General features: G+C 31.4%; 4 protein-coding genes across 4 annotated transcripts in view; 1 reads left to right on the forward strand and 3 right to left on the reverse strand.

Moving 5' to 3' along the window:
• Positions 1 to 310: 310 nt before the first annotated feature.
• On the reverse strand, positions 311 to 2,229 carry LOC146531358 (uncharacterized). The gene is made up of 4 exons (XM_085198047.1): positions 2,071 to 2,229; positions 1,784 to 1,914; positions 769 to 898; positions 311 to 550 (listed from the first exon to the last, which is right to left on the reverse strand). Exons 1-4 carry the CDS (start codon positions 2,123 to 2,125, stop codon positions 393 to 395), a joined length of 474 nt encoding a protein of 157 aa, XP_085054173.1. The 5' UTR covers positions 2,126 to 2,229; the 3' UTR covers positions 311 to 392.
• Positions 2,230 to 4,857: 2,628 nt separating this feature from the next.
• Positions 4,858 to 9,696, reverse strand: LOC146531359 (ionotropic receptor 75a-like). Its single transcript, XM_085198049.1, has 10 exons — positions 9,542 to 9,696; positions 9,064 to 9,232; positions 8,408 to 8,603; positions 7,921 to 8,093; positions 7,423 to 7,664; positions 6,859 to 6,949; positions 6,385 to 6,572; positions 5,989 to 6,096; positions 5,508 to 5,674; positions 4,858 to 5,141 (listed from the first exon to the last, which is right to left on the reverse strand). The coding sequence occupies exons 1-10, from the start codon at positions 9,683 to 9,685 to the stop codon at positions 4,916 to 4,918; spliced, it is 1,704 nt and encodes a 567-aa protein (XP_085054175.1). The 5' UTR covers positions 9,686 to 9,696; the 3' UTR covers positions 4,858 to 4,915.
• A 4,360-nt stretch (positions 9,697 to 14,056) lies between these two features.
• Positions 14,057 to 20,715, reverse strand: LOC146531360 (ionotropic receptor 75a-like). The gene is made up of 11 exons (XM_085198048.1): positions 20,508 to 20,715; positions 20,014 to 20,177; positions 19,763 to 19,937; positions 19,056 to 19,248; positions 18,432 to 18,604; positions 17,721 to 17,959; positions 17,418 to 17,517; positions 16,953 to 17,140; positions 16,422 to 16,529; positions 15,360 to 15,526; positions 14,057 to 14,935 (listed from the first exon to the last, which is right to left on the reverse strand). The coding sequence occupies exons 1-11, from the start codon at positions 20,668 to 20,670 to the stop codon at positions 14,710 to 14,712; spliced, it is 1,896 nt and encodes a 631-aa protein (XP_085054174.1). The 5' UTR covers positions 20,671 to 20,715; the 3' UTR covers positions 14,057 to 14,709.
• A 600-nt stretch (positions 20,716 to 21,315) lies between these two features.
• The window catches only part of LOC146531361 (putative inorganic phosphate cotransporter), a 33,325-nt gene continuing 30,960 nt past the window's right edge, over positions 21,316 to 23,680 (forward strand). The window contains exon 1 of the mRNA XM_085197885.1: positions 21,316 to 21,451. Within this exon, the coding sequence (XP_085054011.1) occupies positions 21,331 to 21,451 (121 nt within the window). The 5' untranslated portion in view covers positions 21,316 to 21,330. The remainder of the gene's footprint in view (positions 21,452 to 23,680) is intronic.

Consider the following 23,680-nt stretch of genomic DNA (forward strand, 5'->3'; position numbering starts at 1 on the left):
TAAGTTTATCAAAAGCTAATACAATTTGTGTATTGTTTGTTATTCACGAGTTACCATAGCATTAGTAATGTACTTAATTACCATATTATATACAATGGCTTTTCCTTCAGGCGTAAAGAAAACTCTAAGCTGATAAAGTCTAAAAAGTATCTACATATGTAGTTTTCAAATAAATGTTATTTGTGGAATTGTATTATTTTTTATACGATAAGATTTTCCTTTTTTATAAAAGATACTTAACCGTTCCTAAATCGTAATCTTATAATACATAAGCAAAATGGAAAGTGAAAAGTAAAAGTCGATTTTAGATGTTAATATAATATTAATTTAATAATTAATAAATAAATAAATCATAAACAGAATTGGAGTAAATCCAAAGTTTTAAATATGGTTTAAAAAAACAAATAAATAGTACACGAAGCGATTATAGAAAGAACGCAACTAATTTGCCTGTTTCCAGCACTTCTAGTTCCAGGAACAAATAAATTTGACCCGTTGAAAGGAGGACGTGGAGCTAAGGTTCCGCCAACTACTGATTGAATTCCATCACCTGTGAATATTAAAATTTTCAGTTAAAAAAAAAACTCCGTTCATCTGGTGAGCCAGAGTGAGGAAGGAATTTAAATTATAATAATCTTTACAGTAATGAAACTGGTGAAACTGGTTTAAAAAACTTCTTGCGTATATAAATTTTTAAGTAGGAATTTTTATTTATTCTATACATAATTTTGTACTTACTTTAAAATGTTACTATTAAGTCGTTCTTACCTATATTACACAAATCATTGGAACAAGCTCGATAGAAAGTACGAAATTGTTCATCTTCTACTTGATGATTCAAGAAAGCCGGAGTGTTCTCACACCCACGAGTAAAACTTGCTACTTGGTTCACTGGATCCTGAAGAATAATTATTTTAACAATAAATGCTTTAAATTTTTCTTTTCACTGTTCTTTTTTCAGCAATATCACGCTGTATCCCGAATGTAGTAGAGTAGGCAGAGAGTGCCTAGTGCTAAGAAACTACGCTCCCTTTGAGTGGCAGAATTCAATGCTGTCTTGATGAATACTTTGGTGCTAGATGGAAACCAGGATATGATAATGGTGCTGGAATACGTCCATACAAATTCACCATTTCAACGATATTATGCACCAAAACATATATAACTTCAAAAACCGGTCAAATGAGAGTCTGATCCGCTCACCGAGGGTTCCATACTAATTCAGCATTGTAGGCCAACTGAACGTACAACTTGTAAAGAGTTGGCAAACTTAACTTTACGTATGCACTCATTTAGTAGGTATAAAATGAACTATAATTATGCGTTTGTAATTAAATACCAGTAAATTTTCACTTTTCGATTTTTTTACTTTAGTTGTAGTGTAATTTCTCACTTGCTAAATTTTATTACTTGGGCAGTACCCTATAGGTCAATATAATTTAAATAAACCAATATATCGTCTTTGCTGTTTGAGGCCACTCCTGGCATAGGGGCACAAGCCTATGACTGTAAGCTCGACAGATTATGAGTTCAATTCCCACTCAAGGAAATGAAATATTCAATATTTTCATTGTCTTTGCTCTGGTGTGGAGGTACTCAACACGCAATGCCCCCAAAATTCGGCAGAAAGTGAGGAAGGCAGTGTCTTAACATTAGGTTCCCTCTGCCTACCCTGCTGTGTGCGGGTTACAGCGTGAAGCTGATTTAATTTTTAATTTAATTTTTGATGTGGAGTTTTATTTCTAATACGATTATGTTATTGAAAAAATCTTGTATAACTTACCCGATATTCTTGTCGCATTATGGTGCAATATTTCATCGAACACTGAACTCTGTTGGTAGTATTGGTTATGGTCAGACAAGAATGGTCTGTATCCGTGGTGGAGAAACCACATGTATAACATCGCAATCGTGCTGGAATAATTAAAAACAAAAAATATTATCTAAGTTAATTTATATTAGTAACATTTTTAAATAAAACCTTTTTACAATCTTCTGACCAAGTAGTAAGGAAATATGGTATGTATATAATTAATAAATATTATAAAGCTAGTTAAATTTATTCCTTACCTTCAGATTTTGAAAGAACACAAGCAAGAGCAAGAAATATTAATTTTGTATACATTTTATTGTGTATTTTGTTATTAATCACGAACAATAAATGAGTCTCTGTACTTATCGATGCCAATTGTATCTAACTATATCTTATCGATTTAAATTATTGTTTGCTATATTATATATGTAGGTATATTTCTTAAAATCAAAGTATAACGTCACTGATTGATGTTTGATTATTATTATCAATTTAATAGATATACGTCTTTTATAAAGCCGACAAAATTATATTTGTTCTGTGCGCAGTACACTCATCTATTTGATTCCAAAAAAATATTGCTTCCCGCTATATCCCGCATAGAGCAGGGTAGGCAGAGGGAATCTAGTGTTAGGACGCTCCTTTCCCCACTTTCCAATTAATTAATAAAAATTAATTCCTTCAATTCCCCACATCGTTATAAATGGAGGGACAATGTTTTTCTTGTTAATTATTGCATTTCTATTAACAATATGGTTAAATTGGCTCATCAAATAATATTTATTTAACAGTCTAACAGCTACCGTATAACATCAGTTAACTGCCAGTCTCCAGGGCAGTGGCCTGTGTTTATCATAATAGCCATTTCACTGCCTACCAGTTCCATCCAGCACTGGATAATCGATTACTAAGCAATTACCTCCTGTCCTCCTAACGGAATGAATGTGGTGTTTGCACATTTGTGGGAATTGTTTATTAAGTTTGAATTGCGGCGTTCAGTTTCGCCACCTAACACACAAAGCCTCTAGAATGGAATGGAATGTAGGGGAACAGAGTGTCTTAACATAAAGTTCCCTCTGCTTATCCTGCTGTGTGCGGGATACAGCGTGAAGCCGATTTGATTTATTTTATTTATTAATTTTGTTTGTGATTTAGATTCTTTGTATTAATTAAATATGTTCTATTGCAGTTGTTTAATGTGTAATCTGTTCTGAATGTATATAATTTGTCTGTTGGATTGAAATTCCTTTTTCTTTTCAGCTTCACGCTGTATTCTGGGTAAAGCAGCGCAGGTAGATGGAACCTAGTGTTAATACACTCCTTTCCCCACTTTTCACTAAATTTTCGAGGAATGGCGTATTAAGTGGCGAAACTCGACGCCGCTATTCACCGAGCGAAATCGAACTCTCAATTGCTGTTTTACAGACACACGTTCGACGCACGACGGCCAGAAATTATTATATTTTTCTTTTAAAGGTATATTTGAAGGTGTAAAAGAAACATTAATTATCTATTTTAATATGACACACCTACCTTTCCAGTTGATTTGATATAATTTATTCAGATATATTGTTTATATGGATTTATTATTAAAATCCACGATCGAAAAGTAAATTTATAAATAAAAATAAATTTCGTCTTAAAGTAGGTACCTACAGTCTATAAGACACGTCCTCATGATTACAGACTGCTTGGCTGCAGCTCTTGCACTGATTGCATCGTTCATAAACATAGCTTTTACTACAACTATCTATTTGACGTTTGTCACAGCTAATGTACAGTGCGGTTAACAAGTTGTGGCCACATTGAAGTTAGGTCTTTTGAACTTTTGCGCGATGTTTTTTGTCTTATAATATGTTTTTCTACTTTTAGGAGCAATCTATTTATTTATTTATAAGGAAAGAATAACTCAGTTGTCTTGTTACATGTTACATAAACATCCCATAATCTCGAATTTCTCATAAAAAATATTAAGGTAACACGAAAAATGAATACACATAGGGGAATTGTGCTCAAGATGGCATACTATGATAAGATGACACACTACCGATATTGATGAAACTATTAGCGCTAAGTGCGATCTTGTGACGTTTTAGAGAGTGTCTGTAGATGCAGCTAGTGCTTAAATACAGTATGGTTGAAAGTGAATGCAGATGGGCAAGTAATTCATGTTTTCGTTATTTTCAATTGCAACAAACTTTTCTTTCGCTTTTGCTTGATGGTGAAAAGACAAGTAAGATAAAGATTTTCAATTTGAACTAATTATAAATGTAAAATAGGATTATTATATGACACAACTAACGCTAAAAGCGCATCCTAACCTATAAACTTTTGTCACAACGGCTAAAATTAAATTCATATATCTATTGGGTAAGATGACATACAAAACGTGAGTATAAGATGGCATACTATCTTACCCTTATAAATAGAATCGATGTATTTTTTTGCTTTACCTACAAAATGCCTGGCAATTACAAATGAATATATATTGGTCACAAGAAGACATGGATAAGGCTGCTAGAGCAAGGGCATTCAATAGCCGCAAGTGACGAAGCCTATTTCCCTTTTGGAAAAGGAAGTGACTGATAACGGAATCCAACCTCATAGAATTTGCAACATGTATGAATCTGGCTTTAATACTGTTTAAAAGCCCCCCGGCAAAGAAGAAACTATTTATTTGTGAACTATGCTCGACAAATAATGATGGCGTTTTTATGCCACATACTAAGTATGTCATTTTACCCTGTAGATATGTCGTCTTACACTGGTCGACCTAAGTGCGATTTTTGTTTATTTTTATGATGTTTGAAAGATGATTGTTCTGAAACTAAAATAATTCCGTTGATTATTAAATATATAATAGTATACGCAATATTCTGTTCTCAGATGACTTTATTTATTTGAAATATTTGTCTTCAAACAAAAAGTATGTCATCTTAAGCACAATTCCCCTATATAATACGTTTTTCTTTTATTGGTGCTATATTAAGAAATAAAAAAAAGTGACACTAAATTTTTATTAATCTCTACAGAATCTCCTAAATTTCTAATAAGATATTTTGTGCTTTTTACTGAAGTGTTAAAATCGTAATAGATCAATAATTAAAGAGTAAATTGTACTGTTTTAAAACGTCGCCAATACAATATTTCCAAAAGTACTAAAATGACGGAAAAAGCTATTCCGTAAGCTAGCACCAGTAAGGCAGGATAAAAATCTCTCATATAAACAGAATCAAAAGTCCCCCCACGGGAGATACACACTGGCTTCTTTACAAAGGATTTCCTGTACTCGCGGGAGTTCATTCCGTGTTCTAAGATTCTTGTAAACCTGGAAGTTATGATCAATTATTATTTTTTGGTTGAGGCCAGTAGCGCAAGGGTATACGGTGTGACTGTAGAAGTGACAGGTTGTGAGTTTGATTCCCATTCGAAGCAATGAAAATTTTCTTCGCTCTGGTGTCGAAGCAAAGGGCGGCGTTAAGTTCCGCCACTCAACACGTAATTTCTCCAGAATTCGGCGGAAAATGGGGAATGGATCGTTATAGCATAGTAGGCAGAGGGAACCTAGTGTTAAGACACTAAGTGTTGCTGAAAAAAGTGTATTTTTGGTTTTAAGAATTCTAGTCTTAATATTTATAACATTAATTTATTTCAATACCTTTCTATAAACTATAAATATAATATTGTTTGTTACCCAATTTTGTAAATTTCCTTGAAATGTGAGTTTTTACGACATGTCAGCCACGGTAATTTCTCGTCAACGTACGTTATCTCCTGCAGTCCACATTTTTCGTGCTCCAGAAAATATTTTTCTACTGCGGCATATCCACTACCCAGAAACATGTTGAAAGCGAATGGTTTCTGTAAATTTTAATATAACAAAAAATAAGTAATCATATAATTCAAAGCTCTGAGTTTCATTGTTTTAAACGTAATATCAGTTCATTTCCTAGTTTATGGCGTTCCGAGCGTAGGTACCAGAAATCCGCAATCTTCGCAATCCGGAAAATGTACAACCCAGTGTCTTGTGTCAAAATCGAGTGTCAATACTCGTAGTGTCTTGGCACTTGAACAACGTGAAATTTCCCTAATATATATTTTTATTTCTAGCATTATTATCTTTTATTTTTTTTCTCACTTTCAAGGAAATATAAATCAGTGTTAACAATAGTTACCTTTTGTAATTTAAGTATTCCTTCGTGTAAACTCATGAAATTCGGCTGAGATCCACGCGGCGCTATTTTTTGTTCATATATTGCTTTCTTAACAGGATCAGTTACCATCTGAAGTAGTATAAATATATTAACGAAATAAAATTCGCTAACGTAGAGTATAACTTTTTTTTAGCTTCACGCCTTATCCTACATACAGTAGGGAACGCAGAGGGAACCTAGCGTTAAGTACACTCCGTTTCCCATCTTCTGCTGAAATCTAAAGGCATTGTGTGTTGAGTGGCGGAACTAAACGCCGCCCGAGCGGAGAAATGAAAAATTAAAGATTTCCAATAATAATAAATGATTTTAAACAAAAACAAATCACAGATATATACGAGGTATGTAATAATGCATTACCTTGAAATAATATCGATTATAAAGAGTATCTTCACAGCCCAACTCAAGATTGGAATTTAACAAATCTGCTAACGTTTTAATTTGGTTTGAAGTAGATTGCAATAAGGCCACAATATTTGCTGAATAGGATGTATAAAGAAAAACAAATACAAATAATGTTATAAACATCACAATCCGTCCAAGAGTTCCTGTGGAAAAAACGTAATTAATGCGATGATTGTCTCAATACAATTAGCATTTAATAAAGTCATTATTTTATTAAGAAAATAATGGTAAACGTGGTTTTTTGTACAGCATTTATAAGAACTTTATAGAAATATACAAGGAGAAAGCATCAGACCAGATACAAGAAGAGAACAATTCTTACAATATTTAGATTTTTTTTCTATTTTGTAAATTCATAAAAAATTGAAATGTTATGTAGGTTCATGTAATTTTTAATTGAAAAAATATTTATGTGTATATGTAACATACCTTTTAATTCAGTATAGCTTCCTTGTTGTGTAATGGCGCCTATGATCATCATAGCAATTTCGCTTGAGTCGGCTTGTATGGTTGTGTCTGTCTGTGGATTGCATTAAGTAATACTCATAACAAATAACTTTGTTTTATAAGGTCTTTAAATTTAATTACTATAATAATAAAAATAAAAATTTTGACTAAAAGATTTCGCAATATACGGTAGTCTAGACTTTAGTCAATTCTGTTATTAAATTGTTCAATATTTTAATTGAGCATTTCTATACATATTTTTCTTTAGCGGAGTTGGCAGAAAGAGGGATAGGCCAATTGCTACGGTATTTCCATATCTCTTTTCTCTCATCCACTATCAATCTCTTTATACTAGAAGTCCTCCTGCTTCCTACGTAACCTTCCTCCAGTTTTATGGATACTGTATTTTCAAAGGTCAACCAATGCCATCAATTGCCTCTCCTACCACTCACTCTTGCTTCATAAATACTTTTTGCTATTACACTATTTTGTCCTTTCTTTATTTCTTTTAAATACTACTTTGACTTACTTATATAATTTACCGACCTTACTATTTCCTTTTTCCGTTTTGCTATTTTCCCATTTTGTAATTACAAGGGCTATTATAAATATAAAAAATATAAGTCCTAAAATACAACCCCACACTACTGGTTTGAAAGGCAAGAAAAACAAATTATTCTGCTGTGATAAAGATGGTTGTCTGAACACAAATCTGACGGTGGGCATTATCGGAGCTGCTATAAAATCTGCTAAACTAAGCCTCTCAGGTCTCATGAAGATCACCGTTCCTGGTGGAAGAAAAGATGGAATAATATTAATTTGTAAATGAAGCCAGTCGTGGCGCAGATGCACAGGCGTATAACTGTGAACGCACCAGGTTGTGGTTTGGATTCCCACTCAAGGAAATGATTCTCATTCTGATCATTTTCTTCGTTCTGGTGTCAAAGTAAAGCGCGGTGTTAAGTTCCACCACTCAACGCGTAATGCCTCCTCAATACTCAAAGATCAAAATTAAATATTTATCATTATAATTCAATAACTTACCTCCTATTTCACAAATACCATTAGCTAAAGCACCCATCATGCCGTTGACGGTACCATTTACAGGATAACCCCAACTATCAGTAAAATGTAACACGAGAGTTGCATTCATAAATTGATAGAGAGGTGCAAGTTGTCTAAAACTTGCTTTTGCTACCAGATCTATGTCGGGTTCCCTGCGTATATGCAATAATAGAAGGAAAAATATTAATTATTTGTGTTAATTAAATATTTAATTGTGAAATTTATTGCCACAAGTTTTCAATTCGATTCTCACTCGAGGAAATAAAACATTAAACAGTCTTTTCCTCGCTCTGGTAACGAGGCAACACGCGGTGTTAAATTCCGCCTTGCAATACGCAATGCCTCCAGAATTCGGCGAAAGTGGTGATCAGCAGTTTTTTAATGGAAACTTCATGGAAATTAACGAACTGTCATTATTTTCTTAGGTTCCCTATGCATAGATTTTAAACAATATACGAGAAATTACTTGAGACTAAGTAAAGATTTCTTGGTTTTATTGTTTGTTATAACAATAGATGTCGGTAAAGGTAAGTTTTGTACATTTTTGCGTCTCATAGATAATTCAGAGAACATTTCCTTGTTATTATTTAAACGCCGTTCACGGGTCCAAGTGCCAAAATTTTCTATTTTCCATTCGCTGTTGTTTGATTGTAACTTGTAAGCTGTAAATAGAAAATGCAATTTATTAACGGAACTTCCTAGAGACAAAAAAAAACAACAAACAAGAGGCCAGTGGCACAAGCAGGGGCACAAGCGTGTGACTGTAAACGCGACCAGTTGTAGGTTCGATTCCCATTCGAGGAAATAAAATAATAATTATTTTTATTTTTATTTCTGGTGTCTAGGCAAAGCACAGCGTTGAGTTCCGCCACTCAACACACAATGCCTCCAGAATTCGGCCTCCAGAATGGGAACAAAGTGTGTTAACACTATTTTCTCAATTTTCTGTGAATAAGAAAAAATCGTAGAACATAATTAACTTTCAAAAGACCAACCAACGTTCTGAAAAGAGTGACAAATATAAGAAAGTGTTGTTAGAAATTAAATTATTAAATCCATTAATAATCCTTTCATTTCCTTAAACTTATTTTTTAATTATAGCCATACAAAAAAAATACTCACGTGAGTATAACGAGAACTCGTCGCCATGTCTTTCAGATATCAGGACGTCAGCGTCGATTGAAAAATGCAAGTTTTTTATTTTTCTTAGTGACAATGAAGTTTTATTTTTTTCTGGTTTTGTAATCATAAGCCAGCGATATGGATTGCGAAATTTTTGTGTTCTGTTTGCCTAGTAATTAGTATATAATCTATATTATTAATAAGTATATATGTATAATATTATAAATGACAAAAATATTTGTATGAGGCGAGTCGTATGAATTCGATTTCTACTCGGATAAGTTAATTATTATTTATTAATGTTATAAGTTTTCTTTCTTTTTCTCTAGTACGGAAAGTGCGGAAAGTGGGGAACGGAATCTTAAGAGGTTCCCTCTATCTACCGTGCTAACCGACAAAAAAGTCTCTTAATTTCTTTATAAAAATTTTGCGAAAGTAATGAATCAATGAATGAATGTAGAAAAGTTTTCCAACTTACTTTTTCTAGAAACCCTCCACTATGAGGACAGTCTGTATCAACAATAAACAATGTATTGTGTTGTTGAAAAGAATCGAATATGTCGTCGATGTCGTCAATAAATTGAATTCTTTTTGGTGGAGTCATTTTGTTAAATTCAGACATGAGCCTTTTCTTAGTCGCTACGAAGTTGAAGAAATAATATGTAAAAAAAAACCAATTTGTTTTTTTTTCAACTTTGCGCTGTATTCGTCATATAGGGTAGGTAGACTCCTACCTCCACCACTACACCACACCTCCTACTCCCCCCACTATCCGTTAAGGAAAATATTAAAAATTTCAATTCCTGGAGTGGGAATCGAACCCAAAACCTGTCGCGTTTGTCACTCACTAGGTCACGACTTTCCTCAATTAATTTAAATATTTATCTATAATATTTTTTTATTGAGAATATTGACTATTAGATGATAATCGACCAACATCGTTTACCTTATCATTTTAGGTAAAAGGGACAATTTGAAAAAATAATTTATTTTTATGTCTACAATTTAAGAACAAGTTAACTAACAAGCTTAAATATTGTATATATAGCTAGATCATTGTATCCCACAAACGGGAGGGTAGGCAGAGGGAACCTAGTGTTAAGACAGTCCGTTCCCGATTTTGTATCGTTGCGCTTCGCCTCGACCCCAGAGCGAAAAAATTAAATTATATTTAATATTTTAATTGCCTCGAGTGGGATACATAAAAAATTATTAAAATACAAAAATTTAAAATCTCACAAATATTCCAACACCCATGTACAGAAACGACCGATGGTTTTCTATAAAAAGCAACCACATCTCTTATCATATTTATTTCATTATCAACAGCTATTACTTGATCCCAGGGAACCATTACCAACAGAATATAGAAAAGAAACATTTTTTTATTCCAGAATTGATATCAAGGCAGATTAAAATTAGTGATATAATTCTCCTCTCCTACAAATACGTCAATTTCTAAGTAAGCCCTTTGGATATATACTAGCGGTTGCGTTCGTTAGTTAATTACATAGGCGGTAAGCTTTGTTTATCGTAATTATATCTAGCACTAATGTATGGTTGTTACCTAAGCAAATAAACTATACTTTTCATTTGATGACAGCACTTTCATTAAATATATGTATATAGATAAAGATTTGCAGTCCGTATATTTAATATTGTATTAAATTTATTTTATATATTTAGGGTTCCGTGGCTCTAAACAAATAAGCAAAATTACTTATAGGACCAGTGAAAGTATTCTAGTATTAATAAAATAATAGACAAAACTGATACATAAACTAGTATTAGTAATGCAGGGTAGAAATCTCTCATATGCACGGAGTCAAAATTTCCACCACCGGAATTACAAGATGGCTTCCTTCCAAATAATAAACGACTTTCACGAGTGTTTATTCCGTTCTCCACATTTCTCGTTAACCTGGAATCAATTTTTATACTATCTTTATGTGCTTTTGAGTCACTGCTGGCTTCAAATACACTTGAATTTAAATTAAATTATGAAATTCTTAACCTAAGTTTATATATTTCTTTAAAAGGCAAGTTTTTTCGACACGTCTGCCACAACGTAATTTGATCCAAGTACTGTATCTCCTGTAAACCACATTTTTCATGTTCTAGAAAATATTTTTCCAAAAATATGTAATCACTTCCCAGGAACATGTTAAAAGCGAAGGGTGTCTGCAATATTTTGAAATATTTCAAAATAATTATTACACTAATCATAGAATTTAGCAGTCAGCATAGTTTATACATACTTTTCTTCTTTTAATATTATTAATTAAAAAAATATATATTTCATTACTAAAATTTAGTGAGTATTGTTAATTTAGATTTTTATGAAAATATAATATACGATCAGAAGAGAGTTAATTTTTTTATGCCTTTTACCTTTTATACAAATGTTTTTTAGTATTATTATTGGTGATGACAATAGACGCTACAGCTAAATGGTCTAGATTTCTTCGTCTAATTGACAATACTGATGACATTTCCATAGTGTTGTTCAAACGATGTGCAAGAGTCCAAGTGCCGAAACTTTCTATTTTCCAGTCGCTCTTGTCCAACTGTAGTTTGTAAGCTGCAAATAGAAAATGCAATTTATCTTCACAATTTCTTAGAAGTTAAGCTCAAATTATAAAAAACTTAATAATTGTTAAATTATAAATTTTATTAAGAATTCTTAATTAAATTAGATGTTTTGTTTTTATTTAATTCTTTTCCTAAATATAAAGCGGGTTACTCCGTTTGATATTGATAAAAATTTTGATTAATTATAAAATTCTTCTGATTTCAAATAAGTACATATGTACATACACTTCCCAATAGCAAATACAGGTTATAAGGATAACCTATAGTTGTCTATTTAGGTCGGTAGGTACGTATTTTTTTCGCAATATTTAACAGAAAAAAATTACAAAATTAACTTACGCAAATATAAAGAAAATGTGTCGCCCTTCTTTTCAGCTATTAGTACTTCACTGATGATAAGTAGATGAAAATCTTTCAAATCCTTTAGTATCTTTTTATTAACGTCACTTGATTTCATCATTATTATCCAGCTATAAGGACTACGAAATATCTTTGTCATATTTGCCTGATAATATTAACAATTAATATCTATTAGTACAATCGTATAAGACGGTAGAATTTTTTTTTTATATATGGGAGTGCCACACATAGCAGGATAGACAAAGAAAACCTGGGAACCTAGTGTTAAGACCGCTTGGGAGCCTATTGGTGACAAACAGTGTAATAAGTCTCCAGTAAAGCGAAGCAGCAGAAGAGCAGAATAATCTAAGATAACTTACTTTTACCAAAAACTGCCTGTTATCAGGACAATTAGTGTCCGCAATAATAACAGTGTCGTTTGCTTCAAAATTATTAGGCATTTGGTCAACACCTTGAATAAATTTAGTTTGTTTCGGAGGATCCATACTGTTCAGTTCTGTGATAAGACTTATTTTGATTGCTATGAAATAAAAGTTAAAACTTTATTTTTTTATTAAGTAAAAGAAAGATAGAAAAAACACACGTAAAAGAATCTTACGAGGTGGCCAACAAGTGTGCACTAATATACGGGATGGTCTAATAAGTAAGATAAGTACTAATAGACGGGATGGTCTATTATAAAATGTTAGGACACCAGATATCATCTTTATTTCAGTAGTAAGTGCTAGAACTTCATTTTCATAAAAAAATATGATTATTAAAATATTATAAAAAATCATTTAAACGTAACGAAAACCATACATATTTGTTGCCAACATTTATAAGTGTAACTATATGTAGATATTTATTTCCAAGTTGTATTTAATTATACATTTGTTTATTGAAGGCTTGTCGTGAAACCTACTTGTTATGCATGCAGTGACTAATCATATAGGCTTTGTATAACCAATTAATATATACCGTTAGAATGGAATGGTACCTATATTTATATACAATTTTATAAATTGTTACAAAATATTTTTTAAGTGCTAGGACGTTCTTATTACAAAAATATTATTATTATTTTTGTTTTTTGCATTAAAGCATTGGCTTTATTATAAAAAACAAAAAAAATATTATTTCAGATAGTCCTCGACAAATATATTTTTGGGACAATGTACTGAATTATTTATTTATTGCTTATTAAAGGAAACATATAATAAGAAAAATATATTTTAATATAGAACATACAAAAGTAATTTTAAGAGAATCAATTAAATCCTGACATTTTATAAGAAAAATCAGCCGCTTTCCAATTCTATGAACCGAAGTCAAATCCTTATCACCAGGAGAAATGAACAGAATAAGATAAATGACAAACTAAGCCAAGCTTTATGGTGTCTGCTAGATGCAGATCCAGATCCAATCATCAGGTCAGCTCGATGGTATCATATTAATATATAGCCTAATACATATCCTTAAACATTATAAGACCGTCTGGGACAGGGGCACAAGCGTGTGACGGTAATGCGACGGTTGTAGGTCCAATTCCCACCTTTTTTGATCGAATTATTATTTATTAATATTTTCTCTCTATAGGTATCATATATCAACCTGAAAACTCCCTCAGGCATATTATTTGATTTTGTTTAACTATTTATATGAATTTGTATAATTTTTAACCGACTTCATTATACAATAAATGACAGGCTGACAGCCAATACAAATTTAAAAAATATCTTACGAGTATATCTAGTTTTATTCTGAAAGAAGAATAGAAGAAGCTATATTACTGTTAAGATTCATCCAAATCAGTTCATTACTTTTCACCTAAAAGTGTACAAACATACATCCTCATTTTCACATTTAAAATGAATGGGTATCTAGAATAATGAAAATTTAAACAAAGAATGCTTAAATATTAGACAATTTAATAAGTACTTGCAGATTTCCAATGTACAAGTATATTTAATCGTCGTGGCATTTCCTTGCTCTCATATTTGAAATGCGGCGTTAACTTCCGCCACTTGAACGAAGTATCTCAAATGTGGGTCTACTATCATTATTATTATTAAAATTTAGAAATATCATTTATTTTATTTAATAAGCAGTACAAAGATTTAATGTGTTTATTTTAATATTGTCCGAAAATTCTTGTTTCATTACTTTCTTAATATTAATTCTCTATATTAATGGAACTGATAATAATTGGAAGATATGGTTTCCAATAATCGATTAATTATCTTTTGTTGATATTAAGCAAACGAGACTTTACGTCGTGAAATCTGTGTATATTTGCTGCGTAATTACTTCCGTGCATATAGTTACGTTATCAGTGGTCACCTAACTAGATAAGCTGGAAGCAACTATTATCGACATGCAATTTAACTATATCATATCCACATTATTAATAACTAAGTTGGTTCAATTAACTAATTTAAAGTTTATATTAAAAATATTGAAAATCTATTGTACCTCGTAAAATTACTCGTATTACTTTTTATTTTTTACATGATTAACACATACTCTCTAAACACTAGGACCACTGCCTACCTGGCTATGTGCTGTATACAGCGTGATCAAAATAAATAAATAACTCAAAATCAAAACCACAATGACAAAAACATTTTATCGTACTTTCCTACCTTACATTACATTAGACAATTAAAATTACATTTTCAACCTCAACTTCTAAAAAAAGGAATAAGAAAATATTTATTTTATTTTACTCATAATTTCCGCTCGTCTACAGTACAAAATTTCCATAACGCCAACCATAGCTGCTAGAAGGGCTCCGTAAGTAAGTATTAACAAAGCTGGATAACAATCCACCATGCTGACGGAGATGAAGTTGGCCTGTCTTCCGGAGCATTTGGGCCGTTTTTCATATAACAAGTGGTTCTCCCGTTGCTGCAAGCCGTGTTCTTGGAGGCGTTTTGTTCTTAAAGGGAATAAGTGCTTCCTTTATTTTAATTAATCACAGAATCGCGTTAAATAATTATAACTTCTCTTTATCAAATTATAAGTTTTACGTATGTTGCTTTAAGTTATCCTGCAGAGAGAACCTAGTGTTAAGACACTCCGTTCCCCACTTTTCGCCGAATTCGAGTTTTAGTTTTTGCGTGTTAAGTGCCGAAACTCAACGGATGGAATGGAAATGGAAATGGAAATGGAAATGGAAATGGAAATACTATAATAAATAAGAAATCTTTCCCTCGAGAGAAAGAGAAGCCTCAACATCGATGGTCTTAAATGTGATATTTAGAGCTTTGTTCCATTTCAGTCAGTCGTGTCGGAATTGTTGGATATTTTGAAAGATTCTTCCATATAAAATAACTGATATTTGTAAAACAATAGATTATTACCCTATTTTAAACATTTCTATAAATTGGGTATTTTTCTGAACTGCCAGCCACGGATCTATCACTCTGAGATATTGTATTTCCTTTAGGCCGCATTTCTCTCCCTCTTCAAAATATTTTCCAACAAATTTGTAACCGACGCCAGTTTCCATGTGGAAAGCAAATAATCCCTAAAAATTGTTAATTCATAGAGACTTTCTTGGATTTGGATTGAAAATTTTTCAGAGATGTCGAGTTACTACAAAAACAAGTATGTAGAAAAGCTTTAAATATAAGAATCAACTAAAAGCCACTCAAGCCATTTATTTTTACATTGAGTCCAGTACAGCTAATATTGTAAGAAGGTCATGCCGTAAGAAACCACTAACTATTCAACTGCATTGGAATTCAACAACCGTAAATATTTTACATTTGAGGAAATCACATACATCCTGAGGAAGCATTTATCCTTAAATATTTATTAACTTTACCAAATAACTCGATTGTTCTTCCGAAAAGTCTAGACAAATTTTGTTAGGTTTTTTAATTTTATGCTAGAAACGGATACAAATAACGTTAAGGATAAAGATAAGGACATTGGGGAAAAATAAAATTAAAATAAATTATTCTTAACTGCTTCCTTTAGGATTGCTAGGTTTTATCCGACTAGGAAATTTGAATGACATAAGTAACTTTATATAGTATTTATCTAGTTTATAGCGACCCGCCCGCGGCTTCGCTTGCGTGAACTACGTTATTATTAATTTCTCTCTTTGTCTCCATGAGTACCTACGTCCTATAAGTGACGTTCATGCAAAATTTGAGACTCCTAGCATTGGTAGTAACGAAGTTTCATACAAACTTTTAATCCCAAAAACAACCCCTTAGAAGTCGAATACTGCAAATTCTCGTCTTTGCGAGCACCTACGTCCTATAAATAACTTCTATGCAAAATTTGAGATTCCTAGCTCTATTAGTTTCTCAGATTTCGTGATGAGTGAGTGACCTTTCGATTTTATATATATAGATGAGACATATAATTATATGTATATAAAAATACATATATCATTACTTTTATTGTTTTACCTTTTGCATTGCTTTGACACCATCTTCCATACTCATGAAGTGTGGTGTAGCTCCCGGTGGAGCTACTTTAGTTTCATATATAGCTCGACGTATAGGTTCAGTTTCAGTCTAAAATGATATCTTAAAATATTAAATATTTTATTATACTCGTATTTGAACTAAGCTTACCCTTTGAATATTATGAAAATCAATATTGAATACTACTTGCTTAATGCTGATAATTGTAGATTTCACATAAATCCACATGATTTCCTCGATAAAAAGAAAATAAATAATTGTGTACTCCGAGAAGTGTTTTCTGATACAAGGATAATATAAATTATAATATAATAAATTAACGTCTTTTTACATCTTAACTTATTAAACGTGATGGTTGCGGGGTTCCCACTAAAGGTAAAGAATTATCATCATCGCCGCGGTCTGGTAAGACGAAATAAATAATGAGTTTTGCCACTTATATAAAACGAAGTGGTTCAAATTCCAAAGAAAATTAAAAACTAGAGGAAAAAGAATCGGATAATATGTAATTACCGTAAAGTAATATTTATTAAACACAGTATCGTGAACGCCAAACTTCATCCTGGATCGTAGCAGATCTTCCAATGTTCTAATTTGGGAGGAACTTGATTGCAATAAAGCTACAATATTGGCAGAGTACGACGTGTACAGGAATGTTAGAGATACGAATAACAGTAATAACACCATTCGACCTAGGGAACCTAGACAAAATAGAGGATTATTTAAAGATATATTTATAAAGAAGATATAATCTTTAGTAAGTTTATTATGTTTTTTTCTATCAAAGACCTAAACTATAGACAATAAATTAGATTCTAAGCGACTTATATTATACGCTTTAAAATAAAAGTCGTTAAAATAAATGTCGTTACACATGCCACTATATCTTTTTTAAATGGTTAAACTACATATATCTAATATGAAAAGAGAAATTTTCCTCTTTACAGTATACACAAACACATGATGCTATCTCAATACCTTTAAGTTCAACAACGCTTCCTTGTTGACAGGTACATCCGAAAATAAATAAGGCAATATCCACTAAATTTGGACGTAAGATTCCTGCACTTTCCAAGTCCTGTAAAATATTAAGTTTTATATAAGACAGAGGAAATCTAGAGTCAAGACACTCCGTTAATCACTTTATGAGAATTTATGTGGTGCTACCACGTGAGATAAATTCTTATATCATCTCTCATCAATCAAAATTAAACAAAACCAGTGACCATGAATGATGGGGAAGGTTGTAGGATCCATTAATCATTATAATTATATACATACATTTTTCGAAGATGATTTCTTTTTCCACTCCCAGATCGTCACAGCACAAATAACTAAATAGAGTAAACCTATCAAGGCAATAGATCCAATCCATAAAGAATATTTAAATGATAATAAAAATAAATTATTTTCATATGAAAGTTTTGGCTGTTGAAAGACGAATTTAGAGCGAGTTGGTGTTGGACTTGATATGTATTCAATTACTGACATCCTTTCAGATGTGAAAAACATTGGAGATCCTGAAAAAAGGAAGGCTTTTGTCTATTTGTCTGTTTAGTATGTGTGTATATGTATTCAGGCTAATAAAACTTTCCTAAAACAAACTTCCCTTAATATTTAATGTTTGTTTTATTTCAATTTTCTTATAAATTAAAAACTTATACTATTTTAAGAAATGTTGTTCGACTAAATTGCTATAAATAAATGTATTGAATTGATTGAAACTTTACTTTGTAATATGTACTTATACATATATTGCTTTAAAGTGATATTATTATAAAGAAATGAAAGTAATCCATATTAAAAATTATGTACTTCAAGCAGGAGAAGCCGCAAGCGATCGCTAGTCGTCGAACAAATTGCATTATTATTTGTGTTGCACCTACTTAATAGAGGAAAGAGGAAATATTTACACTCAAAATAAACAATATACATAAAATTTTATAACTTAATAAATATTTTATATGTTCAAATTGCTATACTTTTATTTACCTCCTATGTCCACTTCTTGCCTTACCAAATACCCAGTCATGCCGTTCCACGTGTTATTATGACGATAGCCCCAAGTTTCTGTAAATATATACTTTCTGCTTGCGTTTAAAAAATCCAATAGTTGATTTGTTGTTGGGAAATTGACTTTTGTTATAGTGTCGATATGGTCGTTGCTAAAAAAAAATATTTGACTTTAATTATAATAATTCCAAAAATATATTTTTTATATAATTTTTTTATTTAACAAATAAGTGGGTATACGTGTAGTACCTATACACAATTATTGAAATTAAAAATTAAAAAAAAATACAAAACAGTCGAATTGATAACCTCCTTTTCTTACAGAAGTCGCTTAAAAATCTAATAATTACTGCAGAATCTAGTATTGCTTCACTTTTTGTAATTTCAAATCGTTACAAGAATTAATGAAAATCAATCCACAGGTATTTATTAATTAAGTACAATTTTAATATTTTTTTCTAACAAATTAAATATAATGGTGTCAACGACAAAAATTGTTGCTAATTCACAAGAATATAAAAAATGATATCAAGAACTCATTTCCAATTAGGCATTAAAGATATTTTTTTCTCAATTCTGTTATTAATATCAAGAATTCCTTACACTTCATCTGTCAAATGGTTTATACTGTCGTTATCGGTCAAAACATAGCAAATTTTTAGTTTGTAATTATGTAAATTGAGTCGTCTTATAGCAGTGGCTTTGTTATGCCTAGATTTTTTCTCCATTCCATTTGTAATATTCCATTTCTCATATAGCTCTGTTTCCCACTCACTCTCAGGACTTCTTTTGTAAGCTAAATTAATAAATATTTAGTTAAATTATTTATTTCGCGTTGTATCTGGAATATAGCAGGGTAGGCAAAGGGAACCTAGTGTTACACACCACTTCCCACTTTCTGCCGAATTTCATTTCGCTTCTACAGTTAAATTATCATCCATCCATCAGCTTTTCAACGTCCGCTGCTGGACATAGGCCTCCCCTAATTCTCGCCACTCCGTCCGGTCCTGTGCACTTTGAATCCAGCGGATAAATTATTGAATTGCTTAAATAAATTATTTTTAATTATCATAATTAATCATTGCGCCAATTGTGTTTATCAGTTATGCGACTGTATACGTGATAGCGAAATGCGCGGCGTTGAATTCCGTCACTCAACACGCAATGCCTCATTCGGCAGAGTGGTAAAAAGAAAGGATGGGAACAGAGTGTCTTATCATCAGGTTTCCATGATCCCTCTGCCTACCGTGCTAAGTGCAAGATACAGCGTGAAGCTAAAAAAATAATGCGTGTAAACATTTTGTACGTACTATAATATATTTCGCAAAAATAACCACAATATTGTTGTATTACTAAAACTTCCGAATCGAGCAAAATATTTATATCGGTGATGTTTTGTATGGTTCTTTTAAAATTGATATTATCACAATATTTATTAAAGAATATCCATCGAAAAGGTGATCGGAATAGTTTTAAATTATCATACTGAAAAAAAATGTCAATTACATTACATCGCCTGTTAAATAATTAAATTTATACTGGTAAAATGATAAAAAAATACTATTTTCAAGGAATCCAAAACATTCTGGCATCCCAGATCAGCTATAAATAAAATATGATGGTTATTCTCAATATTTTTCGGTATTTCTCCTGGGTGTATGAACTCAATTAGATTTCTCTTATCACTGTCTCCAGCCAACGTTGAATGGAACTGGACTTTGTTATCTAAAAGGGAAAAGAATAGATAATAATTAATTACGTATTTGTTATGTATTTGTTTTTGTCTATTGATAAAAGTTTAAACTTAACCTTTAAATGAGTAGTTTCAAATATATTGTTATTTATTATATTGTATTACTATACAATTATATTAATGTGAAGTTACTTTTAGAAACTTTGTACATATATTCTTAGAAATATTAGAAAGGACATTAAACTTTTTATTTAAGATACATATATTATTCATTAATATATCCCTTAGTCTATAATATAGAAATAAGTTTAAGCGGGCGAAGCCGCGGGTGAGTCTCTAGTATGCTATAAAAGATTTCTTACATGGCGTCCAACATGTTACGGCAATAATGGATGTTGGTCTTTCCAAGGCCTGTATAATGTTCGCTATTATATTAGTTTCTATAACTTTTTCTGAGAAAGCGTATTTAAAAAACAACAAAAAGATAATGAAAGCGATTTTCGCCATTACGTAACCAATTGACATATGAAAATAAACTGGTTTTAAGCTTTCAAAGCACTTTTATATGAAAGCTTTAGCCACAATCGGCCATTTTACTAGTCTATTTTTCATTATTCATTCATTAGTCAATATATTATATTTTGAAGGACGTCGTTTCGTCGTCGATTTTAAAAGCCGGTATGGTAGCGTTAGCATAACAGGTAATTTTTTTGGTAATTGCTAATTTTCCTGTTTTGATTTTCAAAAAGGTTTTTCATTTTTTTTTTATAAAAATTAAATAATTCCTTTTAATTTTGACATATTTATGAATCACATTGAAGAACCACAAATGTAAAGTAAATAGGTTACCGTTATCGCTTCAACTATTAGTATCTATTGAATGTTATATTTATTTAAAAAAAGGTACTAGGTACTTTTCCTTTGAGTTATTGTAAACAATGTCTAATAATAATGCCCTTTCGTTTATCAGTCTGTACATCATTAAATTAATACATATAATAACCTCGTTAAGACAGTTCAGTTCGATTTGAGACTTTGGACAGTTACACTGTTCTTTTATTTTATTTAACTTTTGTGAGAGAAATATTTAAAAAAATATATAGAAATTTTATATTTTATAAGTTTTTAATTTAGTTTAGTGCTAGTGTATTGTAAGGTTCAATGAACTGATGCTGAGTGCTAGAGATGAATCACATTGAAGGTTTTCTATATGCTAGCGATTGGGCTAAAAATTACGTTCAAAGTGCAGGATGTAAATCTGAATGGACACCATTGCTTAGGCGGCAGCAGACAACAAATAATAATTGTAAGTAAAATAATTATAAGAGGTTAGTAGTTAAGAGAGAGAGTTAAGAAAGAGAGAGAGAGAGGTAAGAGGCCGTCGTGGCTTACGCGACGTTTGCGGATTTGAATTATTGGATTGGAGATTGAATTATTATGTAATAATATTTTCATTTTTTTGCCCTGTCACCAAAAAGCCCGGCGTTGAGTTTAGCCACTAAAACGCAATGCCTCGAAAAATTTGGCGGAGTTGGTGTGTTTGTTTCAACAACGGAGTGTTTTAACACTAGGTTCCCTCTGCCTACTCTATTGAATGCAGGATACAGCGTGAAGCTCATTTTTTTTATTTACGATTTTCTTACATAAAAGTATGGGATGTAAATTTTCAAATAGTTTTAAAATGTATGGTTTTGTTTTCTCACAATTATTTCTACACTTACGTAAGTAGTATCAGTACACAATTAAATAATTTATTTTTCTTTCCTAGTATTCTCCTTGTTGAAGATTTATTACCAATTCTCACCTTATATATAAGTATTACCGCTTATTTAAACAAACAATTTAAAACTAACACTAAATAACACTTTTAAACTCATATTTTTACTAAAATTTTAGCAAGCGTGCCAAAAATTTCAAAAAACTTAAGTTTCTTAATGTAATCAGGTATAACCAGTTTCCTCTTTAGCTGTAGTATCATAACTAGATGTGTATGAGTAAAAAACTGGTACTTTTATTTCAAAATTATACAATAATATTTAAATTTATGTAGAGTTAAATTGAATGAAGTTAAAACTTAAGAAACAAAACTATTGACTTGAAAAAACATTGAAACATTGAATTTAGCAGACAATGGGGAACTTAACTAGGTTCCCATGTTCCCTCTGACTACCCTGCTAAGTGCGGGATACAGCGTGATGTAAAAAAAAACATACTATAGTGGTACTAATTATGCATACACGTATATGTATTCACTTATAATAAATTTAGTTAAATTATTTGAACTTCGAACAATACAATAATAAATAAACATATTAATTATTAACTTGACCTTACATAATATAGTACTGTGTTGATAAACCATGTTGTTATTATTATTTACGAACATAAGTATTTATAACAAAAATATTTAATTTTTTAATTTTTTAATTGAGGCGGTCATAGAGCATAGGCACACGTGTGCGACTGTAAGGAAGGTTGCAGGTTCGATTTTCATTTCTCTCTCTCTGGTTAAGAGGCAAAGTACGATCTTGAATTCTGCTAGTCATCAGGCAGTATCTCGAGAATTCCTTAACACTAGGTTTCAAGGTTCCCTCTGCATATGCTGCTGCACAGAGAGAAGCTAAAAAAATACGAATAAAAAATTATTATACAATTATAAACAATTTTTTGAATGATTACTAAATTCGGATATAATTTTAAGCGAAAAATTAAGAAATACTGTTGAAAAATTGATTTCTACAACATCAATAATCAATATCAAGGTTTATCACGTTAAATCAGCATTTTTTTATGATATTTTACAATATTTTAAACAACATTCATTGCATTTTTTTTGCTGTAAGTACTAGAAAGAACGACTACAAAAAATAAATAATAATAACTTGAATGTCAAATAATGGCGGCCTATTTTTTTTCTTTTTATGCAAATGCAAACAGTCGTCAAAGATATAAAACGTTAGAATACGGAAATGCTTTTTTATCTGCAATGATTATTATTATTAAATATTTATCTAGAAGTTATTTATTTTCATGTTTTGAAGTTTGAACATATTAATACATTGCTCCCAAAAAAATTAATTAATAGGCCGTAGTGTTATGGGTTCGATTCTAACTCGGGGGAATGAATTATTATTTATTTATATTTTCATTTCTCCCCTCTGGTAACAAGGCAAACACGTGGCGTTGTATTCGCTATTCTCACATGCAATTACTTAAAAAAATGACGGGAAATGGAGAATGGAGTGCCTAAACACTAGGTTCCCTCTGCTTACCCTGCTATATGCGGAATACAATAAAAAAGATACCACCTTGATCTTTTTCACATCGGCCAATTAAAAAAAAAACGCTACAAATCTAAAACGCAAAGGCAATATAACTTAACATTGCTCTATAAATCTAATGTGAAATTAGTATAACGTTACATTCAAGTTGCCTTACCGGGCTGGTCCGCCGGTATCTTGTTAGAGGAGCACGGTAGCCACACAGTCTGCCGCGCCTACCGCCATTAAGGAACCTGTTCCTAACCTAAGACTGG

The sequence above is a fragment of the Heliconius melpomene genome, chromosome 15 (assembly GCF_056956725.1).
Source record: "Heliconius melpomene rosina isolate 202511_hmr_F chromosome 15, ASM5695672v1, whole genome shotgun sequence".
Lineage (NCBI taxonomy): Eukaryota > Metazoa > Arthropoda > Insecta > Lepidoptera > Nymphalidae > Heliconius > Heliconius melpomene.

Coding starts and splice junctions, on each gene's coding strand:
- LOC146531358 (XM_085198047.1), bottom strand. CDS start 2,125: ATGTATACAAAATTAATATTTCTTGCTCTTGCTTGTGTTCTTTCAAAA. Junction 1,915..2,070: donor TGTTCTTTCAAAATCTGAAG/GTAAGGAATAAA, acceptor TAATTATTCCAG/CACGATTGCGATGTTATACA. Junction 899..1,783: donor TAATGCGACAAGAATATCGG/GTAAGTTATACA, acceptor ATTATTCTTCAG/GATCCAGTGAACCAAGTAGC.
- LOC146531359 (XM_085198049.1), bottom strand. CDS start 9,685: ATGTCTGAATTTAACAAAATGACTCCACCAAAAAGAATTCAATTTATT. Junction 6,950..7,422: donor CGGAAAAAGGAAATAGTAAG/GTCGGTAAATTA, acceptor TGCAATCCACAG/ACAGACACAACCATACAAGC. Junction 5,675..5,988: donor GAATACTTAAATTACAAAAG/GTAACTATTGTT, acceptor TAAAATTTACAG/AAACCATTCGCTTTCAACAT.
- LOC146531360 (XM_085198048.1), bottom strand. CDS start 20,670: ATGTCAATTGGTTACGTAATGGCGAAAATCGCTTTCATTATCTTTTTG. Junction 20,178..20,507: donor CGTAACATGTTGGACGCCAT/GTAAGAAATCTT, acceptor TTTCCCTTTTAG/ATAACAAAGTCCAGTTCCAT. Junction 19,249..19,762: donor TTTTTGCGAAATATATTATA/GTACGTACAAAA, acceptor TTATTAATTTAG/CTTACAAAAGAAGTCCTGAG.